At 49.1% G+C, this 13,620-nt stretch overlaps 1 protein-coding gene across 1 annotated transcript; it reads right to left on the minus strand.

Annotated features, from left to right (window-relative positions):
• Positions 1–4,323: 4,323 nt before the first annotated feature.
• On the minus strand, positions 4,324–10,146 carry LOC124507106 (steroid 17-alpha-hydroxylase/17,20 lyase). The gene is made up of 8 exons (XM_047073383.1): positions 9,815–10,146; positions 8,298–8,436; positions 7,858–8,087; positions 6,987–7,073; positions 6,382–6,597; positions 5,892–6,061; positions 5,216–5,319; positions 4,324–4,702 (listed from the first exon to the last, which is right to left on the minus strand). The coding sequence occupies exons 1-8, from the start codon at positions 10,109–10,111 to the stop codon at positions 4,419–4,421; spliced, it is 1,527 nt and encodes a 508-aa protein (XP_046929339.1). The 5' UTR covers positions 10,112–10,146; the 3' UTR covers positions 4,324–4,418.
• Positions 10,147–13,620: the final 3,474 nt, after the last annotated feature.

The following is a 13,620-nucleotide window of genomic DNA, read 5'->3' on the forward strand; positions in this document are numbered from 1 at the left end:
CTACTTCATCGTTAGAGAAGGACTCATTCATGGATCTGGCTGTAGGCAGTGGCAGTAAAGCCAGTATTTATCGAGGGACTAAACGCATTGTGTAGGTCCATATTTGACCTTCAGCAACATTCTGAGGTGGGTGGTACTGTTTCTATGCACACCTCAGACCTCCATATTACAGTTGAGAAAACTGCCATTTATTTTATTTTATTTTTTTTAATTTTTTTTTTCAGCGTTTATTTATTTTTGGGACAGAGAGAGACAGAGCATGAACGGGGGAGGGGCAGAGAGAGAGGGAGACACAGAATCGGAAACAGGCTCCAGGCTCTGAGCCATCAGCCCAGAGCCTGACGCGGGGCTCGAACTCCCGGACCGCGAGATCGTGACCTGGCTGAAGTCGGACGCTTAACCGACTGCGCCACCCAGGCGCCCCGAGAAAACTGCCATTTAAAAGGCCGAGTAAGGTGCCCGTGGTCGCTGAGTCTGTAAATGACAACACTGGGAGAACTTGCCTGCACAGCCTGACCTCTCAGTCTTCTGTAGCTTCCCTGCTTCCCTGGCCCTTTCTGCTCTTCACCCACCCCAGAGCCTCAGATAATGGGCAACACAGGTGGTAAGTTACCCCACTCTCTAAATGAGGAAATGGGTTCAAGAACCTAGCAATGGGCCTAAGATCCAGGGCGAGGCACCTGGGGAGCCTGGGGACGAGAACCTGTGTCCTCATCCAGTCCTTCCCGACCCTCTCACCTCCATGATTGGATTCCTTTCCTCCAGAAGTGGGTGTTTACACCAAGGCGTGTGACCAGAGAAAGGGCTCCTCATTTGTTTCAGGTTTTATGGCCACCAGAGGCACCAGAACACTCACACACTCACCCACCCCCACTCCACACCAAGGGTGCCAAAAAAGGGGTTCTGTCCCCCTCAGAATGGAGACTCTGGGGAGCTGCCCTTCTGAAAGACAAGGACAGCCCATTTCTCCTGGGACAGCCAGCTGTTTTGGCTCACAAGAGCCGATTGTTAAATTTTCAGGAATTTTATGAGCTGTTTATTAAATAACCATTAAAAAATTAAACTATTTAAATTTTTTTTTTCAACGTTTATTTATTTTTGGGACAGAGAGAGACAGAGCATGAATGGGGGAGGGGCAGAGAGAGAGGGAGACACAGAATCGGAAACAGGCTCCAGGCTCTGAGCCATCAGCCCAGAGCCTGACGCGGGGCTTGAACTCCCGGACCGCGAGATCGTGACCTGGCTGAAGTCGGACGCTTAACCGACTGCGCCACCCAGGTGCCCCAAAAAATTAAACTATTTAAACCTACCAATGAGTACATTATAATAAAAACCAAGGTAGTAAATACTCAAAACTAACCATTTGCTGATTATTTTACCACATGTTACTTTCATCTATGCCCTTGAGGTTATTTACATCTACATGTGGTGGGAATACTATGTAATGGTATTTACTACATACATAGCATATAGCACTACCATGTATCTCTTCCCAGCTCGGTGTTCAGTGACATCACATCGGTGGCTCGAAATTATTACTCATAGTGGGGAGTGTTTACATCATGGCAATTGGCAAACACTACAAATCAGGGCTATTCTCTTCCACTAGCATCAGGAAAAACTGTTTAGTGTTTACTTACCATCATACCACTGGATAAGGGCATTCTGAGGCTTAAAATGTGACTGTGGGGTCTTGGCAAAGCCCTTCTAGCTTTGCCAAAGATCTGGGCTTCCTTATGCATAACGAGATAGTCTGTTTATCACTGGACCAATTAGCCAAGGGATTTAGAGCATTGGATTCAGTCCTGTTGTGTGTCTAACCTACTTGCCAGGTGTTGATGTGCAGGGTAAGGAACATGAGAAGATTCAGACTTCAGTCTTGAACTCTGGAGATACAGGGACAGATAGTGGTCCCCGGGGGACGCTACACCCCTTTTGAACCCAAGCGGATGCTTAGGCGGGTGTGGGATTCAGTACAAGGAACAGAAGCTGAAAAGGGGACAAGCACTGGGGCTGGGAGTCATGAGATATGTCCTGGAATAAGGCTTGCCCTCTGAGACTCAGGATGGGACAAGTTAGGTCAGTAGGAAAAGGCCTTCTTGGCAGGGGAAGGGCAGTTTGGGCAGGAGTCAGAGTTCATGAGGCCATTTTCTGAAAGGACCTTCAGGTTTGTACTCTCCCCGGCCAGACACCCTGAGCCCTTCTGCATGGACACCCAACAGGTGAGAAGGAAAACGTGTCTGGCTCTTCCTCCTGCATGATTGAAATCTTGGGTTCTAGTCCCAGCCCTCATGCTAAGCAGCCGTGTGACTTAGGGCAAGGCACCTCCCCTGCTCTTGCCCCCACTGGCCCTCAGTTTTGTCCTCTTCAAAATGAACGGTTAGTCTCTCATTTCCCTTCTGCTCAGTGATCTGATTCAATAGTTGGAGAGTAGAATACTTAACTCACCTCCAGCCCATCTACTCCCCTTTGCTTTAAGCCAAGGGTAGCTTGGCTCTAGACCAGCCACAAGCTGATGGGGGCAGAGGACCCTGGGAGAGGGAGAGGGCCACCTCCAGTTAAACCCTTTCCCATCAGCCCACTGTGGTGTCAGCATTTTTCCAGGCTGCTTATGATGGGAGCTGGTCAGCCACGGCTGCCCACAAATTCTTCTGTGCACTCTTTAGCAAGACCCTGAGGTTACTGGCCAGTAAAGGCCGGGACTGAGTTGGGGGGACAGTAAGGAATGGTCTCTTACCACCAGACTAACAAAGCTCTTTGAAGGAAGAAGGTGCTGCTGTAATGGAAAACTGTCCCTCCCTCCTTGCAGGGGCTCCATTGATTTCTTCTTCTGAAAACAGCCAGACAGGGTCTCAGCCTTGCCCCACTGGCCCTTCCAGAGCCCTCCTCCAGTCAGAAAAGAAGGAATGGGTTGATGATCTGACCCTGGCCCGGCTGGCGCCAGGGAGCTGGCGTTGGAGCCTCTCTTCTAGGCTAAAAGGCAAGGGTCAGTGTCTCCCGGGGCATCTCAGGACATCTCTCACTTGCAAACTGGCCAGTGGCCAAGGTTTGGATGCTGGTTTCAAGGTTTGAAGAAGTCTAGGAGTCATTTTCTAGTGAGGCCTTTGCAGACTTCCTGGGGTTGTGGCGTGGGGAGCAGGGCATGGCCTGGGTGAGCAGAAGTCTGCCTCAGAACGCTTTCCTGGCAGTTTTTACCCCAGGACGGGGTGAGGGAAAGGAGACCTGCTGGTCTTTGGGGACCGAGACAAGAGGGATGGGTAGTGGTGCCTTGAGTTTGTGGATTGCACATACTCCCCCAAAGCCAAACTTTGAGGTACATGCAGTAATTCCTGTCTGCATCAAACAAGATCTGCTCTACTTCCGAAATGTAAGCAATCCCACCATCTCTCACCACCTCCACTGCTGTGGCCAGGGACTAAGCCACCATTACCTTGTTCTCCTGGACCAGTACAACCATCTCCTCCTCCCTGCCCTTGCTCTCACCCTCTCAGACCAATCTCCACTCAGCAACTAGGGTGGTCTTAAAAATACAAACCAGGGGCGCCTGGGTTGCTCGGTTGAGCATCCAACTCTTGGTTTCAGCTCAGGTCATGATCTCATGGTTCGTGGGTTCGAGCCTCATGTTGGGCTCTGTGCAAAGCCTGCTTGGGATCCTCTCTGTCTGCTCCTCCCTTACTCGTGCACACTCTTTCTCTCTCAAAATAAATAAACTTAAAAAAAACAAACCAGACCTTCCCACTTACAGTAGAAACCCTCCTGCCCCCGCTCAACAGCAACTTCCTATCATACTTGGGGTAAACACCTAAATTCCTTCCTGCTACTTACAAAGGCTCCATGGGACCTAGCTTCTGCCTCTAATCTGACCCCATCATCAGGAACCGTTCTCCCCTTTCATTTGCTCTATCTCACCATGCTGACCTCTCCCACATCGAGAACTTTCCACCTGCTGCTCCCTCAGCATGGGATGCTTTCCCCCAGGTCTTTACGCCTTCCCAGCTACTGGCTTGCAGTGGCCACCCTCCACTCTGTCATTCTCTTCTCACATCGCCAGCATCCAGTATAATTGACTTCAAAGAACTTAGGAGTCTCTGCAGTGCTTACTTGTCAGCCTTCACTGGAGTGTAAGCTTCACGAAACCAGGGAGCTTGAGTGTCCAGGGACAGTGAGTGGCACATAGTAGGTGCTCAATAAATATTTGTCGAAAGAATGAGTGAACAAATGAACAAATAAATGAACTGCTCAGGGACCGGGAAGAAAAACTGTTTTGTTTATGCATACAACTAGCAGGGATTGCAGACTGGAACAGAAGGCAGTGTGGGCCCCGGGGAGGGAGGAAAGGCAGGGGAAGGTGGAGTTGCACCTCTAATTCTGTGCTGTGGAGCCACACAGGGTGGAATCAGGGGATGCTAGGTCAGCCTCTAGGTGCTACCCTCATCCTGGGCTTCCCTCCAGGCCTGGCGTACCTTCACCTTCACTTTGAAAGGCTCAATCAAAAAGACCACCGTGGGGTTGCCTTCCAGGTGGGGCAGCTGCCCATCATCCGGGACCTCCAGGTCGAACCTCTGCAGCAGCCAGGCCATGAAGAGGAAGACCTCCTGGCGGGCCAGGCTCTCACCTAGGCAGGAGCGGGGTCCTGCTCCAAAGGGCAAGTAACTTAATGATGGCGAGATGAGCTGACTCCTCGTGGGGTCCAAGAAGCGTTCTGTGGAATGGGGAGGTGTCAGCCAGGGTCAGCGCAGTAATGGCTCTGGCCTGACTGAGGGGGAGACACGGCCTTGCCCAGGGAGCCCCAGTCTGAGGAGGTGGATAGCCTGGCATGGGGGAACCCCATCCTGAGGAGAGACACGGCCCAGCTCTCAGGTAGCCCTGAGAAATGCACAAAAGAAATGCAATATTCAAGAAGGGTGGAAAGGAGGCAGTATTAACAAATGAAAATGGCACCATCCAAGGGGAGAGGGGCTGACCTGTTGGGAGCCATATACCTAGAGAGCTTCCTAGAGGACATTTACAGCTGGTAGAAGGAGAAAATGAGAAACCTAGCTGTGAAGAGTTTGGGTAAGTCCAGGGTAGAATGGGGGCTGTCAACAGGTTCATGTAGCTGGAGCCAGGAGTTTTCTAGTAGCAAGCTGGGCAGAGGGAGTGGCATGCTGGAATGATGGAGCTCGGAGGCTAGGTTGGCTGTGTGGCCCGGGAGCAAGACAGAAGGGGGACTCACCGGGCATGAACTGGTCGGGCCGGTACCACTCCTTCTCATTGTGATGCAGTGCCCACAAATTGATGATAACATTTGTGCCCTTGTCGACAGCAAACTCGCCAATGCTGTCCCAAAGAGGGAGAAGAAAGAGGAGTCTAAAATATTGTCCTTCCCAAACTGCTCAGCCCCCAGCTTCCACAGTCCCCCAGCCTGGGGGAAAAAGCCCTATACGTCCTTGTGCCCACTCCCTCATCTTTTCCCCAGCTTCTTCCAGATTCGGTATGAATCTAGCCCTTCTTTAGCCCTCTTCCTGACTAGCTCTTACGTGTTAATACTTGTATATGTGGACATTTATGTCTGTCAGGGCACGTGGGTGTGCATTTTGAGCTGGTGCATGTGTGTGCGTCTGTTGTGGCTACTGGATTGGGTAGGAGTAGAGAGCACCTGGTCTTTAATCCCAGACCATATGTCTCCAGGGCAGCAGGCAGCTTCTGAGGGAGGTTGGTTAGATCTGTGGATTAGTCACCGGTGTTAGCAGGTGGCCAATCAACCCTATATTGATCAGTAGGGTCATGGGTAGGATGATTGATGGCCAGTGGTTGAGTATAGGTTGACTAGCAAGCTGAGGGGTGGGGTGGTGGAGGAGGGACCAAGTGGACTGGCAAGCAGTATTGTGTTATTAGGAGGGAAGGCATACCTGGAATCCATGATAGCTTTGTGGGGGATGAGCGTAGGGGCCACAGGCCGGATGCGAAGCACCTCTCGGATGGTGGCCTCTAGCAAGATGAGTTGATTCCGGTCACTCATAGTTGGTGTGCGGCTGAAACCTATATTCTGGTCAATCTCCTCCTGGAGCTTCTTATACAACTGAGGGCCAGAGCAGGGTAGATGTGATCGACATGCCTAAGCCCAGGGGAAGCATGGGCTTAGAAGAATCCTATTGTCACATCCAGAAGAGCTGGCTCAGACTCTTCCCAGTGATGGCTTTGCAGCCTGGGCTTTGCTTCCAGAAGATGGGGAGCTCCACCCTAGAGCCAAAGCCAGCAACTGCTTGTGTAAGGAGTGGGGCAGCCCAGTCTTCTTGCATGGAAGGGCAGAGGGTATTACTTCTCCCTCCTTCTGGGGCCATAGGTGGATCTGGCTGGGGTGAAGAGTGGCTGGGAAGGCCAGAGTAGGGAGAAGCCCACCTGAGGATGGTGTAACAGGAAGGCCACAGTCCACCTCACCACGGATGTGGTGGTCTCCACACCAGCCCCAAAGATGTCCCCTATGGTGGTAAGGATGTGTTTATCCGAAAGCAGCTTCGAATCCTGGTCTGAGGCAGCACTGTTATTGTCTGAGTTCATCCTGGCTTGGAGCAGTACGTCCAGCATGTTGGTGATAGAGTCATTGCTGAAGTTCTCCTGGTTGGGTGGAGTTGGGAGACAGTGATAAGGAAGGAGCCCCATCTACAATACCCTGCCATACTTCCATACCAGACTGGAGATACAAAGGCTCCTTCCACTTGGAAGTGAGGGAGGGGGGTGAGGCCAGGCAGGACCTATGAGGTTGTGGGGTGGGAGGAAGCACTGGGCTCTCTTTAAATTTTGGGAGTGAGTGGGTCCCTTCTAAGATCCTCTGCAATTACTTACTTCCTCACCGCTATTCATTAGTTAAGTCATTTTTATTGAGGACCTACTATGTTCCCTACTCTCTGCTAGGTGCTAAAGATCCTACAGTGTCCAAAATGGACCTCAGCCCTGTTTTCATGACACTTCAACCTATCTCATGTCTCTTCTGCTCCATCTCCTACCTTATGTTTTTCAAGGATTTCACTCAGCAACTCATCTCGGTTTTTAACATAATTCTTCATTTTTTCCAAGGTTTTGTTGGGGAAAATCTGGAAAGTAGAAATAAATGTCAGATCCATCCCTCTTCTGTTTTGCTTCTCCAACTACCAGAATCCCTCCTCGAGGCAGATCCTAGCTTTCTGTCTCTGGAGAGTGGGGGAGAAGGGAGAAAGAGAGAAAGAATCTTAAGCAGACTCCATGCTGAGTGTGGATGCAGGGCTCGATTCCATGGCCCTGGCATCATGACCTGAGCCAAAATTAAGAGTTGGACGCTCAACCAACTAAGCCACCCAGGCACTCCTTTTTTTTTTTTTTTTTTTTTCCAGAATGGGATTATTAATGACAACTAGAACAACTCCAAACAAGGGGAAAGGGAGCATCTCCGTTTCTCCCTCCCCATTCAATCAAACATCAGGCACTGATTGAGGGTCTACTAAGTAGACTCCACTGTGTGCCCAGCCCTTCGGAGTAAGAAAGATTTGAGTCTGAAGGCTGCGGCAAATTCTTTAACTTTTTAAGACCTCTGTTCTCATCTCTATGGAAACCGACCTTCCAGAGGAATTACATGATTAACCCAAGTGGGGTGCTTAACACTGAGCACATAGCAATTGGTAAATAAATGAGAGCCATTATCATGAGTATTACAATGCATAGTTAAAAGCTAAACCTATTTCTGTAGAGAAGTGGCAAGGTCTTAAAGGGAGTCACAAGAGGTAGAGGTCACTGTAGCTGAGGTGGTCAGGAGAAAATTGGGTCTGGAACTAGGCAGTAAGAAATGCAGACTGCAATCAGGGATTGCTGGGATCTGAAAGTGTGGCCTGGCCTCATCCTCACCTTCAACACGGGGAATATGTCTACCAAATTGTCCTTTCCCAAAGTATTCAAGATGCCTTCATTGTAATTCTGTATGATCTTCAGAGCAGGATCTCCGTTCTTGAAGGAGGAGTTGAAGCAGATCAAGCAGATGATGTTGGTCACCGCCAGGAAGAGAGGCAAGTACAAATCTATAGACTGTCCATCCTGCATGGCCAGGTTATCACACAATAAACTGATTTCCCGACAAACTGAGAGGAGAGAGGGGCATGATGGTGGGGAATTAAGCAGCAGCCTTTATCCCTTCCAGGTCCATCTTAGGCAGGGACATAGACCAGAAGGCCACTAGATGGCAGCAGCAGCCAAGAAAGCACTAGATTGAGCCGGCCCTTGCCCCCTTCCCAGCCCCTTTCCCCCCCTCCACCAACCCCCAGCAGTCCCAGGGGCCAGCCGGCACTCACTGATCTTCTCTAGCCTTTGGTCGCCATCCTTGAACAGGGCAAAGGTGGCCAGTGCCAGCTTCCTGTGCATCTGCCAGCTGGCACCATGGTCGGCAAAAGCAATGCCCTTTTGGTTGTCAGACAGGATATCCAGAGTCACCTTTGGAGAGCAGGAAAGGCTGTAGGAATCAGACAAGCCTGATGCTTTTTGAGGTCCCTCTGGGAAGAGGTGGCTTGGACTGCCCAGATCTCTGCCTTTCCCTGGGCCCCCTGGGGGGTGCTGAAGATGCAGCAGCAGCTCATCTACTTTTTCTGCCCTCCCATTGCAAGGGTGTGTGCCCACCATAAGGCCCCAGCTGGAGAATGCAGTCTGGACTTGGGCCAAGCCACCTCTTCCCAGAGGGACCTCAAAAAGCATCAGGCTTCAAAGCCCCTCCTCTTAAATCCTATGACTCCACAAGCCCCATCTGGCTAGCCTCCTCCTTCCTCTTTGCTCAGGAGAGTTGGGAGTGAGGCCGCTGGCCAGCGGACCTGGCTGACTGATCCAAGGAAAAATGAGTAAACCCTTGGCCTGATCTGAGATAAGTGGCTGCGAGGCAAGGGTGGAGGGGGCAGTGGCGGCTGCCTGGGCTGTTCAGGAGGGTACACAGCAGCAGGGTGTGCGGATGGGGCACTGGCAGTATTCCCAGATGGTCAGCTTCTCTCCTCCCCCAGGAGCATTTCAGAAGGTTCAGTAAGATAGATCATCAGCATCCTTGAAATGCTACCAGGTGTCAGCCTTATGTGAGCCAGAGCAGCTGGGGACAGCCCCAAAGACACAGCAATCCCAGCCCTGCAAAAACTAGGCTACTTCTGGGGCGCCTGGGTGGCGCAGTCGGTTAAGCGTCCGACTTCAGCCAGGTCACGATCTCGCGGTCCGTGAGTTCGAGCCCCGCGTCAGGCTCTGGGCTGATGGCTCAGAGCCTGGAGCCTGTTTCCGATTCTGTGTCTCCCTCTCTCTCTGCCCCTCCCCCGTTCATGCTCTGTCTCTCTCTGTCCCAAAAATAAATAAAAACGTTGAAAAAAAAATTAAAAAAAAAAAAAAAAAACTAGGCTACTTCTCCCTCACACCTTCCCATATAAGACAGTAATCATTTAAACCCCATTTTCCACGCGAAGAGTAGCATTCCTAAAGGGCTATTTATTGAGCACTTACTGCTCTGGGCACTGGGCTAAGTGCTTTGCATAAACGATCTCAGTTGATTAGGGAAATCGAGAGTCAGAGAGAACATCATCCAGTTCCAGGTGAGATGCCAGGACTGGGGCTTCCGCCCCAACCCACCTCTTAGAAGTCCAGAAAAGGAGATATTCCTTTGATTCTCCCTGCCTGGTTTAGAGGCTGGGTGGAGTCTGAGGGGTTGATTCTCACCCACAGTCCTGCTAGTCTGTTTTGGGAAGAATTACAGAAGTCGGGAGGGTCATTCCAGGCTTGGTCTTGGCCAAAGAACTGCAGAACCCCAGGGACTGGTGAGAGAGGAGGGTTGGTGGGAACTGCTTACCACATGGGGCCGCCCAGAGAATTCCTTGCCCTTCTTGACAAGCACCTCCTTGGCCAGCTGGTGGTCGCCGACCATCACTGTAGTCTTGGTCCCCAGACGAAAGGAATAGATGGGGCCGTATTTTTTCTGCAGCTTGAAGAAGTTCATGTGCGGATGACCACTTCTGGGGAGGAATAGCAGGCTGCCCACCAAGGGCAGGGATGGGAGGCTCTTGGGATACTTGGCACCAGGGCACTTTGCCTTGGGCCACAAGAAATAGGCTAGGGTGAACAGCAAGAAAACCAAGAGCTCCCACATGGTGGCCGGGTGCCCGCAAGCAAGACAAGCAGCTATGGAGTGGAAGAGCCGCAGCCGGTTCTTGGGTGTGAGGAGGCCCTTTTAAGGGCTGCCCTGTTCTTCACCTTGGCTTTGTGTTATCTCTTGCCTTGTGGAAATTTATCCTGGAGCACAGCCAGGCCGGAGCCCTCTCCCAGAAAAGACAGAGGAAGGAGGAGTGGAGGCCTCCTCAAGGGCTGGCTCAACTCCAGGGCAAACCCCTAGGGGAGGAGTTAGGGAAGGGGGAAGACCATTTGGCCTCCCCCTCCCCCCCCCCCCCAGAGCTCCCCATTCATCAATGTCCACAGAGTGCACCAGAACCAAATGGTATCTGGGTCAGGAATCAAGGTGTGGGACTTTCCATGTTGTAAGATCAAAATCAGTGGACAGTTGTCAGGAGGCTCACAACCTGCAGGGACTGTCAAAGATATTTTATTCAGTCTTAGTTAACAGCCAAAGAATGTGATGCCTTCGAAGGTCAGGTTTGTAGAACGTCACACACAACAATGACGGCAAGAACCCAGATGTCCTAACCGGTTTGCTGTTCTTTCCAGAGGCAGCCATACTCTCAGGTTGAGAGCATGGGCTTTAGAGTCAGATAGGTTTGGGTTCAAATTCTAGCTGGGCCGCCTTCTAGCTATATGACATGTTTTAGAAAGTTATTTTCATTATATCAAAATATACACAACATAAAAGTTACCATTTAAACCACGTGTGCAATTCAGTGTCATTAAGTATACTCACATTGTTCTATGGCCATCATCACTCTCTACTCCCAAAACTTTGTCATCACTCAAAACCGAAACTACCTATTAAGAAATAACTCCCCATTGGATACCCTCCCTCCTATTCCTTGCAATTTCTAATCTACTGTGTCTCTATGAATAAGCCTATTTCACATGAGTGACACCTTGCAACATTGTTTCCTGTGCATCTGGCTTATTTTACCTAGCATAATGTTTCTGAGATTCATCCACATTGTATCAGAACCCAATTGCTTTTTAGGACTGAATAATATTCCTTTATATGGATATACCTCATCTTGTTTATCCATTCAGCAGGTGAGGGATATTTAAGTTGTGTTTACCTTTTGGTTATTGTAAATAATGCTGCTATGAACATGTGTGTGAGTCCCTGTTTTCAACTCTTTGGGGTATATATCTTGGAGTGGAATTACTAGGTCGTACGATAATTTTATGTTAAGTATATGTTAATTTATCAAGTTTCAATTCCCTCCCCTGTAAAATTGAAATAATAATGGAACCTACTTATCAGGGTAGTTGTGACTCAATGAGATTATGCATGCAAAAGTGCTGCCTGGTGTGAAGTAAGTACGCATTCAATATTTGTTCTTTTCATCATGATACCAAAATGGGCTTCCTAGTGTTTCTGAGCTCTCATTAGTAGATCTTCCTGACAGACCAACTTCTCATCCTTTGCTGGAAACCTTCAGTGGCTCAACCAGTATTTATCGATGATTTGACATTTCCAGATGTCAAATCTGGGAATTTCCAGCCCCAGGGAGGTGAACATTCCTGGTGTCAATCATCATAGAAGAGGTGGGTCCTCAGATCCACTGAGTGAGACTCACAACGGTGGGGGATGGAATTTCTGCCCATCTCTGGGGGTGGTCTGCCAGCATCTGTACTTTGAGGAGTACAGACTGGTGTGTGGGATGCTGGAATGAAGCAGGAAGGCAGCAGGTAGGGGACCTCATGGTGAAGGTGAACCTGCAAGGCCTTGAAGGCCAGACTCCTGGTTGCTCATCACCCCAAATTTTCAAATGAGGTCAGGAGGCTCACAACCTGCAGGGACTGTCAAAGATATTTTATTCAGACTTTCAGGGCCATTTGTGGTTGGAGGTATGAGCCAGGGTGGTCAGAGAAGGCTTCATGAAAGAAAGGGGATTTGAGCTAGGCCTTGAAGGAGAGTTAGGACTACTGGTAGAGGCATGGGGAGTGGGGGAGGGAGGATACTGCTGGAAGGGAGAGCAGCAGAGGCTGGAAGGGATAGAATGTGTGGTGGGATGGTGATGATTCTACCTACAGACACATAGGAGAGATGCTGGTCGGGCACATCAAATCAGCCCTGAAACAAAAGGCTAGGGAGGACGAGGAGTGACTGAAAGTTCTGCAGCAGGGGAGTGACAGGAGACACTGGCATTTTTGGAGAATGAATCTGGTATCTGCACCAGGGTAGGCTGGACCGAGGAGCTCTTGTGTAAAGCTTGACAGTCAGGCAAGAAGAGGCCTGAGTCCTGTGATCCAGGCCGGGGCCAAGTAGGATCATCTGGTCGGTAAAGAAATACGAATGGGTGCTTTCTATTCCTAAAGTGAATGCCAAGGTGATTCTCTGATGTTTCACCCCAATCACAAACAAGAAATGGCAATTTTTTTAAAAGCGCTGCTTCAATGGCACCAGGCACTAAACGTGGAACCTGCTTGGGATTCTCTCTCTCTCTCTGTCTCTCTGTCTCTCTCTCTCTCTCTCTCTCTGTCTCTCTCTCTCTCACCCCCTCCCTCTGCCCCTTTCCCCTGATCCCTATAAAATAACAAAATAATAAATAAATAAATAAATAAATAAATAAATAAATAAATAAAGTATTGCTTCCTATCCTCATTACCATGTTATTAGAGTTACAAGTGATAATTGCAAAAAATCTGGATAATGCAGGTAGCTAAAAATAAATTTTGAAAAAAGTTTTTTAAAGTTTATTTATTTTGAGAAAGAGAGAACACAACCAGGGTAGAGGCAGAGAGTGGGGAGAGAGAGAGTCCCAAGCAGGCTCCATGCTGTTGGTGCAGAGCCCAATGCAGAGCTCGAACCCACCAACCATGAGATCATGATCTGAGCTGATCAAGAGTCGGACACTTAACCTACTGAGACATGCAGGTGCACATGAAATGTGTTTTTATCTAAATGAGCCCATACTGCATTTTTTAGCATAGATATTTTTCTATTATTAAGGACTTTTCTATGACATTATTTTTAAAAGTTTATTTATTTATTTTGAGGGAGGGAGGGGAGAGGAGGTGGGGAGAGAGAGAGAGGAGAGAGAGAATCCTCAGCAGACTCCACACTGTCAGCACAGAGACCAACATGGACCTTGAACACACGAACTGTGAGATCATGACCTGAGCCAAAGTTGGATGCTTAACTGACTGAGCCATCCAGGTGCCCCCACTACAACATTATTTTTCATGACTGCATATCATTCCATTGTGTGTATATCATACATATAGCATAGCTTATTTAACTGATCCCGTATTATAGTATTGGACATTTAGGTTGTTTCTGTTTTGTCTTTGTTTTTCATATAAACAACACTAAGTAATAGCCTTGTAGTGAAACCTTTGTGCATAACAATTCATATTTTCTTAGAGTAGAATACTAAGAGTGGAATTATTGTTTAAGGGCCATGCATGCATATTTTCAAGACTTGTAACAAATACTAACTTATTTATCAGATGCATTTTATAAATAGATTTCTT

Source organism: Lynx rufus, unplaced genomic scaffold (assembly GCF_022079265.1).
Source record: "Lynx rufus isolate CCGP_SWC_20201006 ecotype Redwood Valley unplaced genomic scaffold, mLynRuf1.p SCAF_11, whole genome shotgun sequence".
In the NCBI taxonomy this organism is placed as follows: Eukaryota; Metazoa; Chordata; class Mammalia; order Carnivora; family Felidae; genus Lynx; species Lynx rufus.

What these genes read in the sequence shown, in the direction of transcription:
- LOC124507106 (XM_047073383.1), bottom strand. Translation starts at nt 10,111, where the DNA reads ATGTGGGAGCTCTTGGTTTTCTTGCTGTTCACCCTAGCCTATTTCTTG. An exon ending in TCTCTGGGCGGCCCCATGTG is followed by an intron (nt 8,437 to 9,814) that starts GTAAGCAGTTCC and finishes TGCTCTCCAAAG; the next exon opens with GTGACTCTGGATATCCTGTC. An exon ending in GCCCGACCAGTTCATGCCCG is followed by an intron (nt 4,703 to 5,215) that starts GTGAGTCCCCCT and finishes CCCATTCCACAG; the next exon opens with AACGCTTCTTGGACCCCACG.